At 41.0% G+C, this 23567-nt stretch overlaps 1 protein-coding gene across 2 annotated transcripts; it reads right to left on the bottom strand.

The window, feature by feature from the left end:
- Window positions 1-1733: 1733 nt before the first annotated feature.
- Window positions 1734-20931, bottom strand: micall2b (mical-like 2b). 2 transcript variants are annotated; one of them, XM_026171688.1, is made up of 16 exons: window positions 20348-20931; window positions 19205-19253; window positions 15761-15902; window positions 15492-15679; window positions 15088-15212; window positions 13539-14234; window positions 13214-13422; window positions 12534-12600; window positions 11897-12018; window positions 11691-11749; window positions 11455-11578; window positions 11230-11332; window positions 5138-5211; window positions 4919-5033; window positions 4386-4432; window positions 1734-2886 (listed from the first exon to the last, which is right to left on the bottom strand). In XM_026171688.1, exons 1-16 carry the CDS (start codon window positions 20488-20490, stop codon window positions 2795-2797), a joined length of 2355 nt encoding a protein of 784 aa, XP_026027473.1. In that variant the 5' UTR covers window positions 20491-20931; the 3' UTR covers window positions 1734-2794. The 2 variants fall into 2 exon arrangements, with proteins under 2 accessions (XP_026027473.1, XP_026027474.1); XM_026171689.1 differs by having other exon boundaries at window positions 12534-12597.
- Window positions 20932-23567: the final 2636 nt, after the last annotated feature.

The raw sequence follows: 23567 nt of genomic DNA, 5'->3' as shown, positions 1-23567 counted from the left end.
TCACGGTTTGAGGGAGGAATCAACAAACATTTTCACACATAACAACAGGAACAGATGCTGCTTTTAGAGAGAGGAAGATTACACAGTTTTGTATTTTCACACTAACAGACTTTTAAAAAAGCCAAAAAAAAAAAACAAGAAAGCTCGAAGTCAATTTCCCTGCTCTTTTCTGCTGTTATTGTATTTTTTTTCCTTCTCCTCTTCACTCCTTTAAATGGATATTTTAACTGTGGCAGAGAAATTGTTCTTGTGTTTCAGAGCTTTGTTTTGTATACAAAACGAGTTTGAGACCAGAAGATTTGTGTGTGTGTGTCTTAAAATCTGAAAAATGGAAAATAAATCAAATGCTGTGCATTGTGTTCACCAGTGTACTTTGGATCTACAATGGCCTCTTTGGAAAGCTGTAAGTTTGTGAGGATTCTGCACATTCTGAATACTGTAGCTGATGTGGAGGCAGTTATGGCTATTTCTTTTATTATTTAACCTCCTAGGACCTGGCGTCCACATATGTGGACATCACATTTTGGGTTATTTAGACCAAAATATTCAATTTTACTCTACAAGAGCCTGATATCCACTTACGAGGACATTATACTGCTACTGTTCTATCAAAAATTTAAACGAATATCCTCATATGTGGCTCTTATTTTTCTTAAAAACAAAAATAAGGTAAAAGAAAACAATAATCTGGTAATTCTTTGTTTTTACATTCATCGGGCCCCAATATGCCCAAATATCAAAGAGAAATTAAAAATGCATGCTGTGGAAGAGTTCGGGTCCTAGGAGGTTAAACTGAGGCCCCAAAACCCTTAGATAGCTACAGCTACACAAAGAGTTGCAGTCACGCTAGCTTCCGCTTGGTAATGAAAAGGACATTTTGTTTGTCCTCTGCAAGAAATATGTGTCTTATTTGTTGCAATATAAAAGAGTAAAATAAACCCCGCAGCAGCTTAGAATGCATGGTCAGGAAATCTGCATTTCTTTCTTTTTAAGTGTATGATTTGAACAACAGAAATTAAGCAGCTTCTGTTGTGTTCAAGCAGTAAAAGTTAATTTAGAAAGAGGCGAGAAATATCTGACCCGTTGACGTGAAACTGGTTCCATTAACTTGTTTGGCTTTGCAATTTTCTAAGAATTCTTAAAAATAAATAGAAAAATGAAGATAACTAAAGAAAACTGACAGCCTTTTGTTATTATTATTACAAATGATAAACCTGCAACCTCGTGTTTGTGATGTGCTTTTAAACCTGTTTAATCGGTGCCTGTACTGATATGAAACGGATGTCATACTGAGAGCGAGGGTGACATGACAAGGCCCATGCTGCCTCCTGGTGGTTTTACAGAGACACTGCACTTCACTTTGCTTTGTTTAGTTTTGGTAATGAAAATGATTCAGTACATTATAAAAAATAAAAATAAAGTCAAATTATTTGGTTAAATAAATTACCCCCCCCCAATTCAATAGGATCCTGCAGAGAGGAGACATGAAAGTGAGGCAGAACAACACGCAGGAAATGGTCTGAGGTGGACTCAAACCCAGGCCCCTACAGCGAGGGGTCCAGCCTTCAGTATAGGATGGGTTTCCAGCTAAACCAGGTGAGCCATAGTGGTGACCCAGGCATGCTTATTACTAATACTTGAGTTTCACTGTGCACCGCATTCACCAACTACATCAACACGGCCCGTTAATTTTTACCATCTTTTTATTAAAGTAAGAATATTTAAAACAGCAATTAATTTAAAACCCAGGCAAGTTTCTCCTTTTAATAGTCAGACAGCCACCAAGGGGATGAGAGCATAAACATACACACAACATCTGGTCATAACACACAAAACAATTAAAAAGTTGCTTCAGAATTACATCAATTTATGGCACTCAGACAGTACACAGTCAGTTTGGCTCAGAACTATTAAAACATGTACAAATCAAGGTCCAATGTGGACCACTTCATGCATTTCATGCGCTCAATAAAAACAAAAACAAATAAAAACGGGCAAACGACTGAGTATTTATGAGACGTTCAGGTCACATGACGCAAACCACACGCATCCTTTCCCTCTACTGAGCCATAAAAGCAGCCCTCGTTACAGCTTTCATATTTATCTGTAGTGACTGTGTCTTTTCTGACTCAGACATCCTACTCCCATGACCTCCCTTTGGGAACCACTCATCTAGAAAACGCCATTAGATATCATTAAGACATAGCTAAAGAAGCACAGTGGTCACTGTCCAAATGCAGTAAACAGACTCAGACAGCGACCCCGACGTTGCTGATGTGGCTTGTTTCACGATGGGTTTGAAGGACTTTGACTCCCACTTGTATCAGTGTTATTGTATACAAGCAACATTTCAATGAGATGCACAAACAGCGAGATGTAAGCAGACAGCAAGTGTGTGTGTGTGTGTGTGTGTGTCTCAGCATTAAGGAGACAGATTAAGACTAGAAGGGGATTAAAACTAACAACTGGAACATTGAACCCAATCACATCACGACTAGTGAGTCATTAACCCCTCGATGCTGTAAGTGTGTGTGTGTGTGTGTGTGTGTGTACACAGTGGAGTAAGGCAGGAGAAGCGTCAGATCTTGAGTGACACAGCTGACAGAGGGAAGGGCATCTTTCAACAAGTGCCGAGAACGACAGATTGCACATGCTCGCACATGCTGTACACTCAAACGCACGCAGCATCCGTGTTATCCCGCAAATCACAGGCTGAGCACACTGACGTTAAGCAGCGCAAACATCAAAGGAAGACTGAAAGAAAACAGCAACAACAGCAGGGCTTTGCAGAGTATCACGCTTCCTTCTTGTTTCCCCAGCCGAACAGTTTGGACATCGGAGACTTTGACTTTTCCTTCTTTGGTTTTTCCTTTTCCTTCTTAATGTCTGTGTGATCAAAGCGAGAGCGAGAGAGAGACATCATTCAAATTCTTACTTTATAAAGAAAAAAAAACAAAACAAAACAGTTATTACATTGCATTAAGAACACACTGTCATGATGGTGAATTTTCATGTTTTCAAACAATCCTGTGAGACAAACTGTGTTCATGTTTCAGTGTCACTGGCTTTATTTGCTCTCAATGTAGGTGCAGGAGCCCCACCCACTTTCTGTCCAGACCTTCTGTTTGCAAGGGACAGTCAATCAGCAGAAAGTTGCCTCAATAGGAAGAAGAGTTAAAACAACTTGTTCAAAATGGGGGGTAAACTAAGAGGGTTGTTGCCAATAATTAATATAAGTAAAATATCCCGATAGGCTAAAGGCACAGAGCTGCACTATGACCTGATTCTTGAAGAGATTTAGAGTCTGAGCATCATCAGCATCGACAGACATCCTGTTCACACAGTAGTAGTCATGATTCAGGCGACTGAGCCACCCACAAGATGGCGAATTGTAAATGTGTTTTTGAAAAAAGTAAATCGTTTAATATCCCCGAAAAGCAACTTTAATCCTTCTGAGCATTTATTTAGAAAGTCCAATGTAGTTTGGCTAAAATGATTTTAAAGGATGAAACAGCATGTAGGAGCTGTTTGTGAGTGACTAAGTATTGGGGGACAGATAAAAATGTTAAAATGTCACTGTATTATTAAGTGGGCTTTATTTTGTATACATAATTAAACAGCTCCTTTCATGAGCCCATTTAAGGGTCTTTAATATTGCACCGTGATTCAGAAAGCCCCACATTTGCAGCCATCTTGCAGACACAAAAGTCTGACTTAGTCACCACTACGGATGTCCTGACGCCTGCCATCCAGTGGAAAGCAGGTGATTTTCCACATCTCCACCGCATGGGACACGGCACGTGTGTGTAAACGGACACACAACTGCACTCTGAGTGAGAACGAATTGTGAAACTTTGGCATTAACTTTATGAATACATTAAAACTGAAATGGCTAGTCTTTAGCCCACGGTCGGCGTTCGCTCGCTGCAATGTAATGACCTTTCACTGAAGTTCAATAAATCTCCTCAATTTTCAGCCTTGCTTTGCCGGTCATGAATTGCAAATGAAGCCGGATCCAACGCTGCTCTATCAGAGGGTCAAATTAAGCAGCTGCATTATCCATTTGTCTAATAGGGACGCTGCTGACAAAAAGAGAGGGGGGAGCATTTTGTTTGATGCTTTTTCCATTAGCAGTCAGTAGATCAAACGAGATGAAAACATTGCCCAGGCGCACCCTTAAAAAAAAAAAAAAAAAAAAAAAAGAAAAATGCACCACGAGTCCCCACACACACAGAATTCTATCTACTTCAATTAGAGGTGTCCATGATGGAAATCCTCAATTGGATAATTTATAAGCCAACTAAGTTGCAGTGATACTGAGGTTATGATAACTAATGAACAGGGTGGTTGGGGGGGGGGGCTGTGGAGGTGGTGCGGGCACTCACTGAAATCCAGCATCATCTTGTTTAGCTGCTCGTCCTCCTCTTCCTCCCTGAGAAGATGAAGCAGAAACACACAGAAGACAGACAGGTTAGTCAGCAACTGAACGCTACACTTACAGCAATTTAAATAATCAGTTTCATTACGTCGTACTTAGTCCACAAAATGTCAAAATAAGCCAAAAAGTGTCCCAGAGGGCCGACGTTCAAGTTGTTTTTTTTCTCTAGTTAAGCTGTTTCAAAAGTACTGATGAACAAGCTTAAGCTGATTTGCTACATTTAAGACAAAGTAAATAATAAATACAAGACATTTTCCTCAATACACAACTAAAACTGTTATATTTGTAATGCATTTGCTACATGGTTGATTTGCTGATAGATTACAGTCACAGAAGTGACACAGGATAAGAAGTATAGTCAGTCATCTCGTGCGATGCTTTTAATATCTTTGAGTTTTAAGCAGTTAACTCTGTTTGGAGTTAAACATTATCAAATCCAAACTTTTTACACACACACACACACACACACTCTGCACACACCTGAGTCTGTCCTCATCCAGACCATCCACGATAGCGTTTCTATCGTTGACAATCGCCACCAGTTTCTTCATCAGCTCCTGTTCTTTCTTCCTGTCCCAGGATGTTTTCAGATGTTCTGCACACACACACACACACACACACATTTCATGCTCAGATCAGCGGTCGGTTTTCCTTTTCCCCCTGTTGTGCACTCTGCTCAGTTTCATCCCTAAACCTCACCTGGTTTTTCCATCAGCCTCCTGAGCTCTTGCTCAACAGTGGGCTGCTCTTCCTCCAGCTCCTGGGTTCTTCCACTGCACATGTTTGAAAATAGAGATGACACCTAATTCACGGCTTTATTAAAGAGTATATCCTTTAGAGAGCAGGTTAAGATGGTCCACCTTAAACACATTCACAGAGACCTCGCGTGTTATTGTCGACACATCTGAAACTTTCAACGTTTTTAGAAAAACACTGCGTCATCCTCTCCATATTTGGTAGTTCTTGGGATAATTCTGTATCTTAGTCAGAATTTTTCAAACATCATTTGGCAACAGATGCATGTTTACGCATCCAGCAGGTGTGTAAGTCTTCTCGCGCCACCTGACAAATGTAAATCTGACATTCAGACTCCCAACAGCTCTGTTTTGGCCTCCACCTCCCCCTGAGATTCTCAGTTCTTGTTTCCTTAGCTGTTGACATATTGACACAAAAGCTTTAAGAATAAGTTTCCACTCTGTTAAAAATATAGGTGTACCCAATGAAGTGGCTGACAAGGGTATACTGTACTATGTACATATTCATTAGGTACACCTGTTCATCTGGTCGCTAATGCAAATAGTCAATCACGTGATAGCAACTGAATGGAGTTAGGTATGGAAAAAACTACCTGCTGAAGTTCAAGTTCACGAGAATGAGAGAGAAGGAGAACATATCCAGTGAGCGGCAGTTCTCTGGGAGAAGAGGTCAGAGGAGAAGGGCCAGACTGCTTCGTGCCATTAGGAAGGCAACAAATAACCACTTGTTACATACCGAGGTATGATGATCGTTGAATGCACAACACAGAGAACCTTGACACTGATGGGCTACAGAAGACCATACTGGGTGCCGATCATGTGACCTAAGATCAGAAAACTGAGGCTACGGTTCACTCAGGCTCACCAAAACTGGACAATAGAAGTTGTCGCCTGGCTTGAGTCTCACTTTCTGCTGAGACAGACAGTACGCAGGGCTCGCAAAATCGCTGGCCCGACGACCCGGAGCTAGCAATATCTCCGGTCAGGCGACCAAAATCTATCTCAGCCCCGCCCGTCGGGCTATATAATAACCCAACGGGCGGGGCTGAGATAGATTTTGGTCACCCGACCGGAGATATCGCTAGCTCTGGGACGTCGGGCTAGTGATTTTGCGAGCCCTGAGTAGGGTCAGAATTTGGGGTACACGACATGAAAGCATGGATCCATCTATGAGGTGCCGTAAGGGACATTATTACTGAAACGCTCTCACACACACACACACACAACTGAAATTTTAGCTCTCACACACACACACAACTGAAATTTTAGCTCTCACACACACACACTACTGAAATTTTAGCTCTCACACACACACACACTACTGAAATTTTAGCTCTCACACACACACACACTACTGAAATTTTAGCTCTCACACACACACACACTACTGAAATTTTAGCTCTCACACACACACACTACTGAAACGCTCTCACACACACACACTACTGAAACGCTCTCACACACACACACACTACTGAAACGCTCTCACACACACACACACTACTGAAACGCTCTCACACACACACACACTACTGAAACGCTCTCACACACACACACACTACTGAAACGCTCTCACACACACACACACTACTGAAACGCTCTCACACACACACACACTACTGAAACGCTCTCACACACACACACACTACTGAAACGCTCTCACACACACACACACTACTGAAACGCTCTCACACACACACACACTACTGAAACGCTCTCACACACACACACACTACTGAAACGCTCTCACACACACACACACTACTGAAACGCTCTCACACACACACACTACTGAAACGCTCTCACACACACACACACTACTGAAACGCTCTCACACACACACACACTACTGAAACGCTCTCACACACACACACACAACTGAAACGCTCTCACACACACACACACAACTGAAACGCTCTCACACACACACACAACTGAAACGCTCTCACACACACACACACACACCTGAAACGCTCTCACACACACACACACACAACTGAAACGCTCTCACACACACACTACTGAAACGCTCTCACACACACACTACTGAAAAACCAAGGCATTTCAGTTGAACAGGAAGGCGTTTCAGTTGAACAGGAAGGCATTTCAGTTGAACAGGAAGGCATTTCAGTTGAACAGGAAGGCATTTCAGTTGAACAGGAAGGCATTTCAGTTAAACAGGAAGTTAATTCTTGACAAGGAAACTGAAGGAAAAAGTGTTAGATTTCAAACAAACCACTACACAGATGTCTACTCAGCAACCTGTTAGTTAGGGGTGGGTTTTTATAATCGATTTATTGATTAAAATCGATTCTGGCTTGGATAACGTGAAATCGATTCATTAAAATCCTGAATCGATTTTTTAATATAAATTTATTTTACCCGAAATGCCAGAATCTCTGGTGAAACCTCACAAAATTTCAACAACCACCAAACAGCTAAGACAGTAAATGAGAGCAGGTACGGCTTCTGCACAAAGACGTAAACACACAGCGCGGACCCGCGGATCAGAATCAGTGAGATGTCGCCTTTCTCACCCGACAGCACGGACACGGTCGGGGCTGAAAGCTGACAGCTCGCTGATTCTGATCTGTCGGCAGGTCCGCGCTTTGTTTTCACGCCAATTCTAAAGCTGTTAGTTTTATCTCTCTCCAAACAATATTGACTGAACCAGCAGCAAAAGAAGATCCAAACTGCGCTTCACATAAACATCGTCATGAATTCCCTCACTGTTTTGCTTCCACCACGATAAAATCGCACGTCATGCACAGCCCTCTCTCTCTCTTTCTTTCTCTCTGTACTTCAAGAACAGTTTCCCGTCTAAAAATCTGTTTTCTGTATTATTCGCTTGCTTGTTATGCACAAGTCTACTGTTGTTTACAGCGCAGTCGGCCGCTGTTTTTTTTTTTTCATTTTACATACTTCCGAAAAGAAAACCTAATTTCTGCCGTTCAATACTGAATAAATTTAAACTTTTTAAAATTATGCAAAATGCAAAATGTTAGCCGTGTCTCTAATAAAACCGCTGTAACGTGAGAGGTAACGTTCATATGTTAATGGTTTTCTTTCGTTTTTGATGTACTGCAGAATATTTTTTATAAAATCCCAGGCCAGGAAAACCACCTTCATGTTTTTATGTGCTTTATCTTCAGCTACTTTGACACAAAGGCATCTGCTGTGATGCTCACACCTTTAATAAAGTCTTGCGTGTGTCAGCTTCCTTTTTTTAAATACAAAAATATGTAAATGTACTGATCTGAATTATAATATTTCTGACTGTCAAAATTCCCCATAATCTAATCGAATTGAATTGAATCGAATCGTGGAACAAATCGATTCTGGATCTTAGTGAGACAGCTGCATTACTTAACAATATATTAGCCTCAGCATAAGTCAAAATTTAGAATAGCGGGAGACGTGCATTATCCTGGTTATTTTTTTGGCATATGTGCTTTTTGTCTTTTTTTTAGCAAAGAAAAATATCTTAAAATCATCAAAAAAACCAGGGAGAGAAGGCTTAGCGTTCCTCCATTTAGCACAATGGATATGATATTTACTCAAAAGTATTGTTAAGATATTCATTGTGTGTACTCATGTTGTACAGTGTTTAACTGCATTATGGTTACTGTGGTTTAACAGAGACAGTATTTTAGTTGCCACAACAAGGAGGCACTGTTTCATTGTAAGAGCACGGATGCTGCGTCATCACGCCCCTAAGAAAAAAAAAAAAAAAGTATACCACAACGAAAATGGCACCCATGAGAAAAGTTTTACCGCATGTTGATCAGGAATAAAGTTCCCAAAAATATTAAGGACATTTTTGCCTCCGTCGTCATTTTCCTTCGAGTTGATCGCTGTCGATGCTGCAATACTCAACAAGTATGATGATGTTAATAATGTCTGAGACATCCAATGCTAGATGATCCATATAAAAAAAATTATGATGTAATTCAAACAGTGGCACATCATTAATATTTAGGGAAATCCAATTTTTTAAGTTGCACCAAATACATTGTGTGATAGGGCATAGGAAAAAAAAAGATGTTCTAGGGTTTCATTTTCATCAGTACAAAAAGAACACTGATCCACCTCAAAGCCAAATCTCTTTTTTTAGAAATTCTGCCACAGTATTAGTTTTGTTTAAAGTGTGTTTCTTTAACTTTAGGTAGAATAGGCTATTTCATAAATTTTTAGTATGCTTTATCCAGTGTATATGAAATAACTAAATTAGAACCATGCCATGTAACCATTCTGTTGTAACTATGAAATATTTTGTCTTTGAAGAAACTACTAACAAATTTCTTATTGCATTTTTATCAAACAGCTGACATTGCCCTAGGAATAAATTTTGGAGCACTGATGAGAAATTATTGTATATCATAAAAATTTTAATCAAATGAAGCAGAGGCAGTGGGACCAGTTCACAAAATTTGTTATATTCTCTTTGAGAACAGTTTAGACAATATTTTTCTGAAAAGTCTGTGTAACTTAGAATGACACCGTTATCATCCAACAAATCTGTTATGAATATAATATTTTTGTTCAAACCAGTCACTCTTGAAAATTGATTTTTGATTAAGTGTTATTACCCTATTATTCCATAAGGTTGAATTATGGGGAGAAGTTGTGGGTAAATCTCATTTTCCCAAAAATGTAACGTCTGTTTTGGAAAGTTTGATATCTTTATGGGGATTTTATTTGCCGCAAAATCACATTTCAAAATAAAGTCTAATCCTGTATACTATTTTATTAAACAAGAATCATGGGATGTGGAGCTAAGTAGAGTCTGGCTGTGACAGACAAGATTTTAACCATTTAATTCTAAGGGTGCCAACCATAAATTCCAATTCTGGAGTTTTGATACCACCTTTATTGTATCCCTTCACAAGCTGAGATCTTTCTATGTAATGGGTTTTATTCCTCCACAAAAATTCGAACACATTTCTATTTATGGTTTTCATGGTATTTATCGTTTTTTTATTTTTTATATTGTTTACGTGGCGCAAAAAAGGTTGGGGACTGCTGTACTAGCAGGTTGCTGAGTAGAAATCCTTGTAGTGTTTTGAAATATACCACTTTTTCCATCAGTTTCCTTGTCAGGAAACAACTTCCTGTTCAGCAGAAATGCCTCTGGTTTAAGTGGTGTGTGTGAGAGCGTTTCAGTAGTGTGTGTGAGAGCGTTTCAGTAGTGTGTGTGAGAGCGTTTCAGTAGTGTGTGTGAGAGCGTTTCAGTAGTGTGTGTGAGAGCGTTTCAGTAGTGTGTGTGAGAGCGTTTCAGTTGTGTGTGTGAGAGCGTTTCAGTTGTGTGTGTGAGAGCGTTTCAGTAATAATGTCCCTTACAGCACCTCATATCCATCCTTCCTTGTCTCAACAGTTCAGGCTGATGGTGGAAGTAGTACCAATTGAGCACTGTGTAGACACCACAGCCCATCTTACTGATTGTTACTGACCATGTCAATCCCTTTATAACCAGTGTCAGCAGGATAACACACCATGTCACAGAATTCAAACCACCTAAAACTTGTTTCTTGAACATGACGAGTTCACTATACTCAAACGGCCTCCGCAGTCACAGGATCTTAATCCAGTACAGTGGATTAAGTGGTCCAACCCATTACGGACAAGGTGTACCTAATAAAATGTCTGGAAATGCTTTATAGCTACAAGTCAGTGTTATATCCGTCTTTACCATTTATTTATCAAATTAGTATTTTCAGTGGAATTGTCGCTGTTGTGTTCAGCAGCGTCGTGCTTCACACTTGTGTGGACACTGCAGACAGTCGGGGGTTGGTGGGGGTGGAAGGGGTGAGGCAGGTTAGCTGCTTAGTTCCAGGACACCCTGCAGTGACTCGGAGGAGGGAGGACACTGGGAATTCACACTGTCAACCTTCTGGCCACAAGTCTGTTTCACTAATCGCTAAATAGTGGCATGCCCCCTTCCTGAGTGAGAGTGTGTGTGTGTGTGTGTGTGTGTGTGTGTGTGTGTGTGTGTGTGTGTGTGTGTGTGTGTGTGTGTGTGTGTGTGTGTCTACTCACATGTAGACCAGTTCAGACTCCCGACGCATGGCCAACTGTTTGTTCCTGATCAGACCAAACCACTCAACCATGAGCTCGTCCGTGAGAGTGTCATCGTCACCCTCTGACGAGGAACACCGAGCACACAGTTAATCCCAGACACATACATTAAGATTTCTCTTACATTCACAGCACGTCCTGACTGAAAAGCCTTCACAAAACACACAGCTGGCGCGTGCATCCCACCTTCTTCGCATTTGCGCAGCTTCACCTCCAGATCGACTCCCCTCTTTTCCAGCTCGTTTAAATTCTGTTCAATCTCCTCAAGCTCCTTCGTGATGTCCTCTTTGGGAATGTAGTCTGGCTTCATCTACAGACGCAAACAGATGCAGAGAAAAGTGCATGAATGACATGCTCATTTAAAAAAAAAAAAAAAAAAAAAAAAAAAAGCTACGGCAAACTTATTTTCAGAGACCCACTACCTTCTTTGTCTCTGACTTGGTGCCATTCTTTGTTTGCCCTTTCAGACCCTCCTGTAATCCTAAAAAAAAAAAAAGGTGGAGATAAAAAGCAGAGAATAAATCAACCAACAAAGCTAAGAACGGATAAAAATTAGAAAGGCACGACTCACAGTAAACTGTTAGGAAGGCTTCTTCCTGTAAATGTTTGGTTATGACCACGCTCTTACCCTTTGATCTCGGTGGAGTGACAGAAATACTCAGGCTGGGAAACTGAGAGGAAGGCCTCGCAGAAATCTCTGAGGTCTTCGGAGCCTCATTAGACCCTGGTTTAGTGGAAGGGCCAGCAGGCCTGTGGGCGGGAAGAGGGACAAATGGAGAGGATTCGATTAACCTACGACTAGACTCTTTCCCCGTCTTGCTACAGTTTTGATTCATGAGAGCGAGAGGAAAGGTCATTCGTGGAAAAGGAACTCCAAGCACTGAGCATATGTTGCACCACGGAGGACTCGACTCAGTCCCGACACCATTTGGGGCTCGCATGCATGTGGCGGAAGAGGAGAGACTGAAAGCTCTGACTACAAATGATGGCCGAGACATTTGGAGGAGCAGCAGGTACAGGCTTCCTGTGGGAGGAATGTTTGGTGAGACGGATGAAAGACTGGATCGCACGATGGATGGATGGACAGGACATCAGGAGGAGGGGGGGGGGCTCATACAGTTAATGCCTCACGATGTCGATATGCTGAGAGGCCACCCACGTACATACACTCCCTGCTGTTATCAGGAGCACGAGTCAATAAGGAAAAGGACTCAACGAGAAGCATAAGAAGTAAGAATCAATTAAATCAATCAAACAAGTCTTACTTGGTTTCTTTGGAGACGGGCTTGAGCTTCGACCTCCAGTCTGCAGGAGTCTCAGTCTCCTTCACTGCTGCGGGGAAAAAAAACAACAACAAAAAAAAAAACAAAAAAAAAACCAATTGAAACCAGTTCAGTTCCCTCATTAGACATCCACTAGTCAATGTCAGTTCCTAGTTCTGTTGTTTGGTTGTAAATGCTATTTGTTAAATGGCATTTTTACAACAATGACAGCAAATGCACAAAAGCCAAGGATGATATTACACCCAAAGTAGCTCCCAAATAAGCATATAAGCAGCAGATTAGAGACACAGTATTAATAAAATTATTAATAAGAAGCACTGTGGGAGTACAAACCAAGGCAGCTCACTCTCTGGGCAGCATTTATATATAAGGAAATCATATTTTATACACAAACATAATGTAGGAGTAGGTGATGGATAATATGTATTGATTTGTAAATAACTTGAGATTATTGTATATAAAATTATACTATAGTAGATTTCTAACTAGGCAGCTTGTTCTCTTTCTCTCAACAATACTTTCTTTAAAGACAGAACACATTTCAGGGTCAACTTGGAAGAAAGGCAGATGTGAAATGTAAAGGTCAGAGGTCAAATGTGTGTCAAAAGTGTGTGTGAGACCTTGTGTATCAACTCTCTGCTTGTAAAGTGTGTAAGTTTAACCTGATGTGTTGGGTAATGTACTGCCCGTCTTCGAGGGTGCCCTGTCTGCAGTCTTGGCCTTGAGCCCGCTCTGACTGCCCGGGCTCTCAGAAGAGTTCGTGGTGTCTTCAAACTGCAGGTCAGACAGGATCGATGGGTTCACTTTCAGCTTCACCTTCCCGCCAACTCCCTCTTTCTCCTTCTTTGGTGTCTCGACTTTAGGTTGAGATCTAAATAGAGGTGAAGAATGCAACTTAAATGCCTCTCTTCACCAGTAGAGGTCAGGGTAGAGCAGGATACAAAGTGTAATCACATGTTTCTGTGAGTCTCAAGTTAGATTACTTACTTCTCAGTTTTATTTAGTACTGTAGTCGCCCACGATTGCTTTTTGTTGTTATTGTTGTTTTCCTCAGACAGTTTTTTGGAGATGAAGGCTGCTGCTGATGCTTTTGACTTATTACTCTCGTCTTCCTGTTTCACCTTCCAGCCAGTGCCAGTTGTTTTAGCTGTATTCCCACCTTTGTCCAAACTTTCATTTACCTCTTTTTTTCCAGTACCACCCACATTTATGACCACAGTAACAGCTTTCCCTGCCGTGGCCTGTTGTGCCTTACCACCAATACTCTGGCCTTTGTTTATGTCCACATTGAAGGTTGAAGTCTTTTTCTCCTCCACCTTTGCCGTGTTATCTTCCTGGAAGAACTTGAGCTTGGACTGGAGTGTCTTGGCAGCGGTTGCCGAGGGTCGAGGAGTTTCAGCCGGCCTGGTGTTGATAGATGGGGTCACAGTGGTAGTAGTGTCATGTGAAGCTGTGGGTCTGGCCGAAGAGTTAGATGATGTAGCCCAGGGGGCTGGGGACGCAGAAGTGGACTTGGGAGTGGTGGGTTTCTCCGACACCCGTGAAGGACTCAGACTGGAGGATGTGTAAGTAGGAGCAGGTGTACTGTGTTTACTCGAGTCTTTAAGAGGAGTGAATTTGGAAACATAGGAGTTTGGGGTCAAATCTTGAAGAGGCGTGCTTGTGTTTGCAGATGACAGCAACCTGTGAGAGAGAAAGTACAACACACACACAGGTTACAACAGGGAACATAGTCACAAACTAGGAACATAAACCTGCGGTTGGTGCCATTTTAGCCTCAATACACCTCGTTTATAATGATGCTAACCTGCAAACCCAAGCTACAGGAAGACTGTATTGGTTCAAAACGTAAATTAAGCTCAATTTGACTCTATTCAACATTTTATGTTAATAAATGAACATTCTGAATTCATAGAAATGTGTAACATTTGCAATTTACAAAAAAAAAAAAAAAAAAAAATCTACATTTAGCAATAACAGTGTTCTGGCTAGTTTGCTAAAGCTACTCATTTTTCTTTTCCTCATGATAGAAAAAGCAGGACAAATTAAGGTCCTATGTAAAAAAAAAACAAAAAACAATATATCAAAAAATGAACAAACAATAAAACAATTTAAGCTTTTTATTTAATGAGAAAAGTAAAATAGTCTTTGCTAAGAAGAAATTAGCTAAGTTTAACTAGGTAGCGGCAGAGCTAGCAGTCAATAGCTAACAAAATCCATGGATTTATCTGATTAAGAGACTTCTGAAATATTTAAATGTGTTTTTCAATTATTAAACTAGTTAAACTGTATGAGAAAGGAAAACTAGAATATTTTTTAGTTGTTTTAACCGTTTTTCTTAATACAAGCGATTAAAAAATAAAAACTGAGTTATATAGAGGCATTACAAATACAATAATTAATAAGAAAAACTAAAATAAGTATAATAATTCTCTAGCATTCTTACACAAATCAGTCTTTCCCTGTTCTAATGGCAGACTTGGAATAAACATAATGGACCTAAATGGCGCCAACATTAGCATTCCTATCATCTTACTTTGCACAGTTCCTGTGATAAAGCTTCCCATCCACTAGATGTCGCTGCACCAGGTGAACGTGCTTATGACAGGATGCACATGTGCTACTCAGGGTGCCTGCCTGAGATTTTCCAACCACAACCTCCTAGAAGAAAGAAAGAGAGAAAAGAGTGTGGACAAGAGGGGACTTCAGCCGTTACAACTAACTGATGTCACGCAATGTGGGCCTTTTTTTTTTTTTTTTAAGTAACTACATTGACGTCATGGTAATCATCTGCTGACACAGACCAAGTGACCTGTCTGTAGTTATTTGGTCATCGTTGACGTGGATGAACGTACACAACCTTGGTCAGTATTTCGTAAATGAATTACTTTTAGACTTCCGCCCCAATTTAGAAATGTAATAGTAACTATTCAATTTTACCTGTGTTGAAGTTTTGTTTTGATTTGGGGAAGGAAGTGGCTTTGTGATGTTGGAGGATGGGGGAGGGCTGTTCTCTCTGGCAGGCTTAGAAGAGGGAAACACTTTAGACGTCACAGCCTGGTTCTTCTTCCCTGACGGCTCATCGCTGGGGCCGTCGGCTGGATGCTTTATACCCGCCATTCCACCGACTGTATGCAAAGACAGATGAACAGATGAGATGTGTGCAGATGGACAGAGAGGGATACAGTAAGACTTTATTTAATACTCACTCGGGGAGCGTCCGTGGAAGTAGTTGTAGTATTGGGAGACATAAGTCAGGATGCTGAGGCGGTCAGGAATCTTAAGTGCCACCATGTCTTCTGCATCCAGCAGCGCTGGAATTCCCAGTTGTTCTTCTGCAACACTGAACGCCTGCAGATAAAACCAGTTTTATCCAGTGAGAAAAGAAACAAGACTTTGGGTTTTAAATCTAGACGAATGCAATGCACTTATAAATCATAAAAGCTTACGTTGTGTGATGTCTATGAAAGACTTTCTAGATCTTTAAGGACACCAAACATGATTGTGTTCTTTAGATGTCCCAAAGAAAAGCAAAAGATGATAAAAGGTGGGCATTTGTTTCAAAAATGCATGCATTCTCTGAGGTTTGCAGACAACACAAGTTTAATTTGAAAGAGGAAGAGATGTTTGCATAGTGTGAACAAACCATTTTCATTGTTCTACTGTTCCTATCTACGTCAAATACAAATCACCAACCCGGATTTTGTTGAATTCTATTCCCTCTACCCTTTATGTGAGTCACTAGTGAGAAATAAATCAAGAATTTGCACACTACACTAACATCCAGCAATTCCACGGAAGAAACAAGCAGTGGCAGGCCAACGAGCACCAGCGTCGTTGTTTAATCGGTAATCAGATAATGAAGAGAGCCACTCAGATGCTGTTTACTTTGCTGTGCCCTGTTAATCTCTTACAGCGTTTTCTTATTCGATTGCCCAACATGTTGTTTCAGCTTTGAGCTGAAACCCAGAGCAGCGTCAAACAGTTCCCGCACTTTAGCTTTATTCTCTGCTGGCCCAAAGAGCAGGCGTTTTGACATGTCGAGCTCTTGGCACTCCCCGAGTTCAGTCTAACAATGAAGAATCTGTGAAGAAAAAGTAAGTGAAGAATGCAAAGTGCCCGCATTGAAGCAGTCTGCTTTTTGCCACCACTTCTCTGCTCGCCCATGCTGAACGTTATTTCCACAATTACCCAAGATCCCACGGTGCTGATGTAAACCGAAGTTGTGTCTTAAACTCAAGCTGACTAACTTAAAGTCTGTTTTCTTGGAGTATTGAGCTTCATCTGTGTAGAGGAGCTGCACACTCAGCTGTAAATCTCAAACACTATCAGGGGCACAGGTGTGGCTCCTGTGGTCATGGTTCATTTACCCCACGAAGATTACCTGCTTCCTCGCTGGTTATATAAATATGATGATGTTCTTCAATGTCAGATAAGCAACACTGAACTTTTCATGTATCATTAACTATCCCCCCCGCACCCTTAATGTCGAGCTTTGACACCGTCAATAAAGCTGTGGTTTGAAGACCATTGCATAGGTACCAGGGTTTTACAAGGGTAGTCCTAGTAAGCCGATCATCCTCACTAACTTCTGATCCAAACCTTTGTTCTGGACATGGCCTGAAATATGACAGAAAAGAGAGACAAGGGTTTTCCCTAGCAGACGTCACAGGGCAAAAGAGTTAAAGTCCAGGGCTATGAAGTGGAGTTAACTCATGACTCCTTTTATAGAGGAGAGTCATCACAGTTCAACAACTGGTGAAAGAACTGAAAATGAAACTGTATTTTTACTTCAGAGTCCAGCCTGATCTGTCTTTTGAGCCCAGACAGACACTGGCTGCTTCAACTTTTACACCAGTGCTGGATGTTATTTATATGCACGCATCACGTATGCTGTATACTGCATGTATGCTGGGTCATAAAACACTGAGACCGATTACAAACCTTAAAGCTTTCCCCCACGATTCGAGGTTGTATACTCAGGTCAGATGGTCTAGCTTATCAGTGTCATTATAAAAGCTATTCTCGCTTTGCTTCACTCATTCTTACTGACCTACATTCATCAAAAAAGAAAGGAGCGTGGGATGTTATTGTCTACATTTCCAAGTGTTATTCATTCAGTCTTTCCTGAATGTTCACACTGAATTTGGACAAAGAACGCTCATATTTGCAGCTTCCTCCTCCTGGAGGGAGGAAGGATGAAAATCAACTAAGTCTGATGGCGCTGGGCCCTGTGTTTTGGCCCGAGACAATTTCCACTGATGTTTGAGGTTATAAATTGTGTCTGTTTTTATATTTTACTCTTCATCCCACAGAGACTGGTTTTGTTTTGGTTTTCTGCTGTCTGTCTTGGCCAGGACATTCTCACAAAAGAGAGAGTCATGCTATCCTTTCTAAATAACAAATATACCTGTGCTTTCTAATGACACAGATGGCAGAGTTACTTTTATTTTGTTTCACAACAAACAAGAGGACTAATCACCAGCCACCGCTGGCATTCTGTTTGTTTTCACCATCATCACCACCTGATATTTGCCAAAAACCCCATCCACTGATAAGGATCAGCAGATGTCGCTGAAAGTATTTGGAAAACTAACACGCAGGTAAAAAAAGAAATCAATAGTTACGTTGACTGAATTCACTCATAAATGGGATGTACAAGTTAACATCAGGTGAGCAAACAGCACCACATACCACGAAAACAGCTTCAACAAAAACTAGCTTAAACTCATTAGCCAAAGTGGCTGTGTCCATCTTTTATTTACAGTTTGTGGATACAGCTAAGGATTTATTTTTTTAAATGATGACATGGCTGCCTTGGATGATGTCATCTTTTATATACAGTCTATGATTGAGACTTAGATTCAGATTTATTGTCACATGGCATCACCATATTTTAGATATGTGCAAAGGCAAAAATAAGAGCATCTGTCTGGCAATGGAATAAAAACAAAAGTAAATAAAGGAACAAGTCATGATTTATTTAGTGACTTGACAGTGGTTGGAAAATAGCCCTTCTGCGTCCTGCTCCTGTAACTGAGGACGTATTTATAGTTTTCTGGGCTGGGACTGGAACAGGTTACATTCAGAGCAAACTGGTTTTCAAAAAACAGACTGATTTATTAACTCGCATCATAAATGATAACTAGGGTGGTGATTTTTGTCCATCAGCTTTACTTTAATTATTTAAATAAATCAATAAACTCTATAATTTTTGCTAACAATACTAAGAGTCTACAGGATGGCAATGCAGAACCATAGACTCTGTGTAAACAGTGCATGCAGTCACCAGTTGGTGGGGATATTCTGACCTTCACCATCTTGGGTTTTTATAAAACTAGATGTGACGAATGAGGGCTGGGTCTGATTGAGAAACTGAGGACAATGCAAGCTTGTGTGGTCAGTTACAAAGTAGCCATGGCTGAGGGATTCATTATTTCCAAAACAGGAATGTTCATATTAAAAGTTCATTTCAATCCATCAAATAGCTGCTGACATGCTTCAGTCTTAAGCTGGCATTGTCATATTCAAGAACAAAATAAAAAAAAAGGGGGAGGGTTAAGGGAGCCTTTGTTGGATTCAGGAAATCAGTTTGTAAAAAAAAAAAAAAAAAAAAGTTAAGTGTGAGCATCCAGAATGGAAACGTGTCTTACCAGCTTGTTGTTCTCATAGACATCGTCCTTCTTCAGCGAATCAAATTTGCTGCAACAGAGCAGGAAAAACCCAGAAGTTACAAAACACATAAATCAACTTCCCTCCTGCAGTCTTCAGTTTTGAAGCAGCGCAGACTAACATGTGTTATGCAGTCATGCATTGCTGACTCACTTCTGCATACATCACAACAGCAGCGTGACACCTGCCTCACTGATCCCACGCTGAAGATCTGAAACTAACATGAGGTTCATCCTGCATTAATCACACGGCCACGACTGAGCACGCTGAAACTGAGCCTTCAGCCACTGTTTACTGCTGCGGCTCATGTAAACATGGCAAGCGCCTTCGCTCTGCTTTGGCTCGCCATAAATACTGGAATGAGGCGATTACAGCAGCTGTGTCTTTTCTGTCAAATGGCCTTGCTGAAACAAAAGCAGGCATCTCTGCGAGAGTGACTGGCCAGGAGTCAGTTAAAGATGATGAGAAAATACTGCTTAGAGGCTTGGGCATCAATCTTGCAAATCTTATGCAGTGAAGAGTGCAAGTCCTCAGATTTTTATAGTAGGTACTGGAAAAGTACAACTAACTCTAAACGTAGACATAATAATGTAGCTCATTGTCCAATTGTGATGATGACATTACAAAACTTAGTTTCTGTTGCGACTCGAATTGAACTTATCAAGGGCACATAGTTTAAAATGGGACCGTTTCCGAGGACAGATCATCACAAAGTTGGACACGACACATGTGGCCAGCAGCAGTCACAGGGATTTGTAAAATGCCCAATTCCATTACGCAGACATGCTGAGCATTGAAATCGAGTGCAGATATGTAATAGTGCTATCTTGAAATCACCCCCCAGAAAACCATAAGTGACCGTCTCTGCAACGCTCTTTGGGTCACAGCTCAGCTTCGTCTCCTGCTTCCTACAGATCAGCAAATGTTCAGATTTGTGTCTGACAAAATAACACAAAGAGAAGGAGAAAAAGCGAAACTCTGCCATTAAACTCGGAAGCAAAATCACTGACTTCAATCTTCCATGAAAATAGTTTTGTGTTGTCAACAGACAAGTCAGGAGTGCAGCCAATAAGTTTCACTTATTTCCTGCTTTCGTTCTCCGGTCCTGTTCCAGGTGTACTCACATGAGATCGGGTCTGTGTTTGTGGATGAGGGCGCAGAAAGCCAGTCCGTCCCTGAAGGACGTGGTCATGTTGGTGATGGAGACATCCCGGTAGCCCTCACACTGGATCCGGCACCACTGCTGCAGAGCCTTCACGGCCGCCATCCCGGAGCTCGGAGCCGGACTGATCCGTGTGAAGAGCGCAGCAGTGCCTCTGGAAGCGCTCACAGAGCTCCCTCCTTTCTTCGCTCCTCAGCGTCCAACAAGTAAAACTTTAGAAACTTTCCACAGAAGCCCAGACTGACGCCTTATCCGGGAAGCTGGGATGGAAAGTCTTTTTGCGTTTGTGTGAATCACCTCACTGACTCTGAGTTAAGTGGAAAGAACCTGGACGTGACACCTGCGAGAGGTCGACGATGACGCGATGGTGTGGGTGGAGTTTGTCCTTTAACTCTTTGTGTTCATCTGCCAAGTGACACCGCAGATTCTGGGATCCGATACCAAGCAAATACAGGGCCAGTGTACCGATACCAATACCGATAATTGTAACCTACAAACATGAGATGAATCATCAATTTGCAAATTTTGAACAGATTTTAATGACCACTGGCATTTTTATTTTCCACAATAATTAGTTAACACAACAAAACACACCTTTCAGCTTTTCATATATTTTGAAATTTGTTTTTTTGGAGAGCTGGAATGTAAATTTTAAAGCACTTGGTCGGGTTCTGTATTTTAAATGTGTTGTAGGCTATGAATAAAACAGATGTGACAGTCAACAATAAAAGGTTATTATATTCAGACATTTTTCATAGTGCATATTTGAGGTATATTTTGTGAGTTTAAAAACAATATTTTATTACAATTCAGTAGGCTACATACTGACCGTAAAGTATCGATCCGATATCAACATTTAGTTTAATTCACCCACATCTATTGCATCTGTCTGTGTTTGCCTGTCTGCTATAAAGCCAAGTCATAAATCCAAATTTATACAAAGAGAAAAGTAGCCCTCTACTTACTTCCCTAAGTGCTGTTCCAGAGAAGACGTAGAAACCACAAAGAGAAAACCATCATGTGTAATTTTGCATGTGTTAAGTATGTAATATAAATGTGACCTCAGGTCATTAGACTCCCACAGATACCCAGAAACATTACTGGGAACTTGCAGCTATTTGAAGGATTTCCACCCTGAGCTTAACAAACAAAAATCTATAAGTACCCACATCCCACCTAACAACAGGAACACATGCCCCAGTATGTACCTAATGTCTGTAATGAGCTATTTTAGTTATAAGGGGATAAAGAGTGAAAGCTAGGTGTGGCTTATTCTTGTGTAAGTCAGTTTGCCCGGTCTTGTTCTGTCTGCTGGGTGTGTTGAAGGAGAGGGGTGTAGTCTCTTCACTGAGTTACCTGACACCTGCAAAATCCAGCAGGGTAAGACAAAAGAACAGAGGGCTGGGTTTACTCATTCAAACGTGCAAGGATCCATTTTCACCCACCTTTCTGCCAGGCTTCTTAAAAGAATTCAGTTAAATTAGATGCAGAGAAAAAATGATAGAGGCAGCAATACCTGATCATAAGATACAAGTTTCTGTTAAAAACAAAAACAGTATAACCTGTATCTGCTGGTATTAAAGGTACTTTCCACTGCTGTCTAAAGGGTCACCACTGTGGATGGATGGATCCACATGTTTGGATTTGGCATAGATTTTACACTGAATGCCCTTCCTGCTACAATCCTCTCGTGTATCTTGGCTTGGGCCCAGCACTCAGAGTAAGTCTGTGACTTCCTGAGGTCAGGAGCTCCTTTGTGTCTTCTCTGGCTTATGCATCCAAGGCAAATATGATTATCTTTTTTCTGCTGACATGATTTCCTATATTGTGTGTGAGAGAGAGAGTTTTAAAAGAACAGTTTCCCACTGTCTCTGTTCTGTTTTACCCAAATTTGATCTGCATTTCAATTCTTTTTTTCATTGCATCAGTTCACAATAGTTGAGAGTGGGAAGGAAAAACTCCCTTTTAACAGGAAGAAACCTCCAGCAGAACCAGGCTCCGGGAGGGGGCAGAGAAGAGAACAAAGAAACAAAAGCAGAGTCTAAAATAAAGTGTATGGCATGCAGTAATGGCATGTAGCCACGTGATGTGTGGAAAATGTGGGTGTGGCCAAGAAATGCTGAGTCCATCAAGGGAAGCGCACCAGCAGCATAACTAAGGGATGGCTCAGGATCAGCTGATCCAGCTCTACATGCCAAAATAGAACTTTCAAGACTAATTTTAATAATAGACAGGGTGTCTGTCTCATGAATCCAAGGAGTTTTTGGAACATCCGGATAATAAATCGTTACAACAGTCCGGCCTAGAAGTAACAAATGCATGAACTAGATTTTCAGCATCACTCTGACACAGGATGTTTCTAATTTTAGCAATGTTGAAGATGAAAGAAGGCACACCTACACACTTCTTTAATGAGCATGTTTACTCCAAATCACTGCCAGGTTCCCTGCAATGTTACAGGGGCACAAAGTAATGACATCCAGAGTAAGCAGCTGGTTAGACACCACATATTAAACTGTCACTGAGATTTTCAAGCAGAGTAAAATAACCTTGGTTTTGTCTGTATTTGGAGCATTTTAACAAACCCTTAAAATCTGAGTTTGTTCAATCTACAGATGCAGAGCTCCTAACTTGTGTGCACAAGATTAAAAAAAATCTCACCTCTGTCTCATTTTCCAGTCGCTGGTGTTCAGATTCTCATAAGCGTTGCTGTATACATTCACATCTGAACCTTAACTCTCAAACATAGTTATTGCTGAACGCGGTAGTTCCTCCGAGCTCTCTCTGATTTGGTTCATTGTGTTTCGTTCATGATTCAGGTCACGGTTTTTATATGAGCATTATTTTCAGTGGCAGAGGAGCTTTTACGAGCTGGTTTTTGTCTTGAACAACTGGTGGAAACCAAAAATAGAGGTAAAAAAAAAAAGGTAATGATTAACGCCTTACTTTGATGACTCTAAGCTGTGAATGTGGGGTTTTTTCCACCCTCTAGCAGTGATGTAGAAGCACATCTCTTGGAGATGACATGTCTAGCTTTCACCCTCCAACCAGAAAAGGATAGTGAAACTGTGGTTTTTAGTTGTAAAGCATAATGCACCTCTGAACATGTCTCAGACATTCATTGGCATAACTTAACATTTAAAAAAGGGTTATATTCTTACACTTACAATTTGTGTTGAACC

This window comes from Astatotilapia calliptera, chromosome 6 (genome assembly GCF_900246225.1).
Source record: "Astatotilapia calliptera chromosome 6, fAstCal1.2, whole genome shotgun sequence".
Taxonomy (NCBI): Eukaryota; Metazoa; Chordata; class Actinopteri; order Cichliformes; family Cichlidae; genus Astatotilapia; species Astatotilapia calliptera.
This window is presented reverse-complemented; position numbering and strand designations above follow the sequence as displayed.

Bases quoted from the DNA above. Each gene is read 5' to 3' on its own strand.
- micall2b (XM_026171688.1), bottom strand. From the start codon at position 20,490: ATGGCGGCCGTGAAGGCTCTGCAGCAGTGGTGCCGGATCCAGTGTGAG. The intron at 15,903-19,204 runs GTAAGACACGTT...TTTTATCTGCAG, and splicing joins TCTATGAGAACAACAAGCTG to GCGTTCAGTGTTGCAGAAGA. The intron at 11,579-11,690 runs GTAGTGGGTCTC...TTGCGTCTGTAG, and splicing joins CCAAGTCAGAGACAAAGAAG to ATGAAGCCAGACTACATTCC.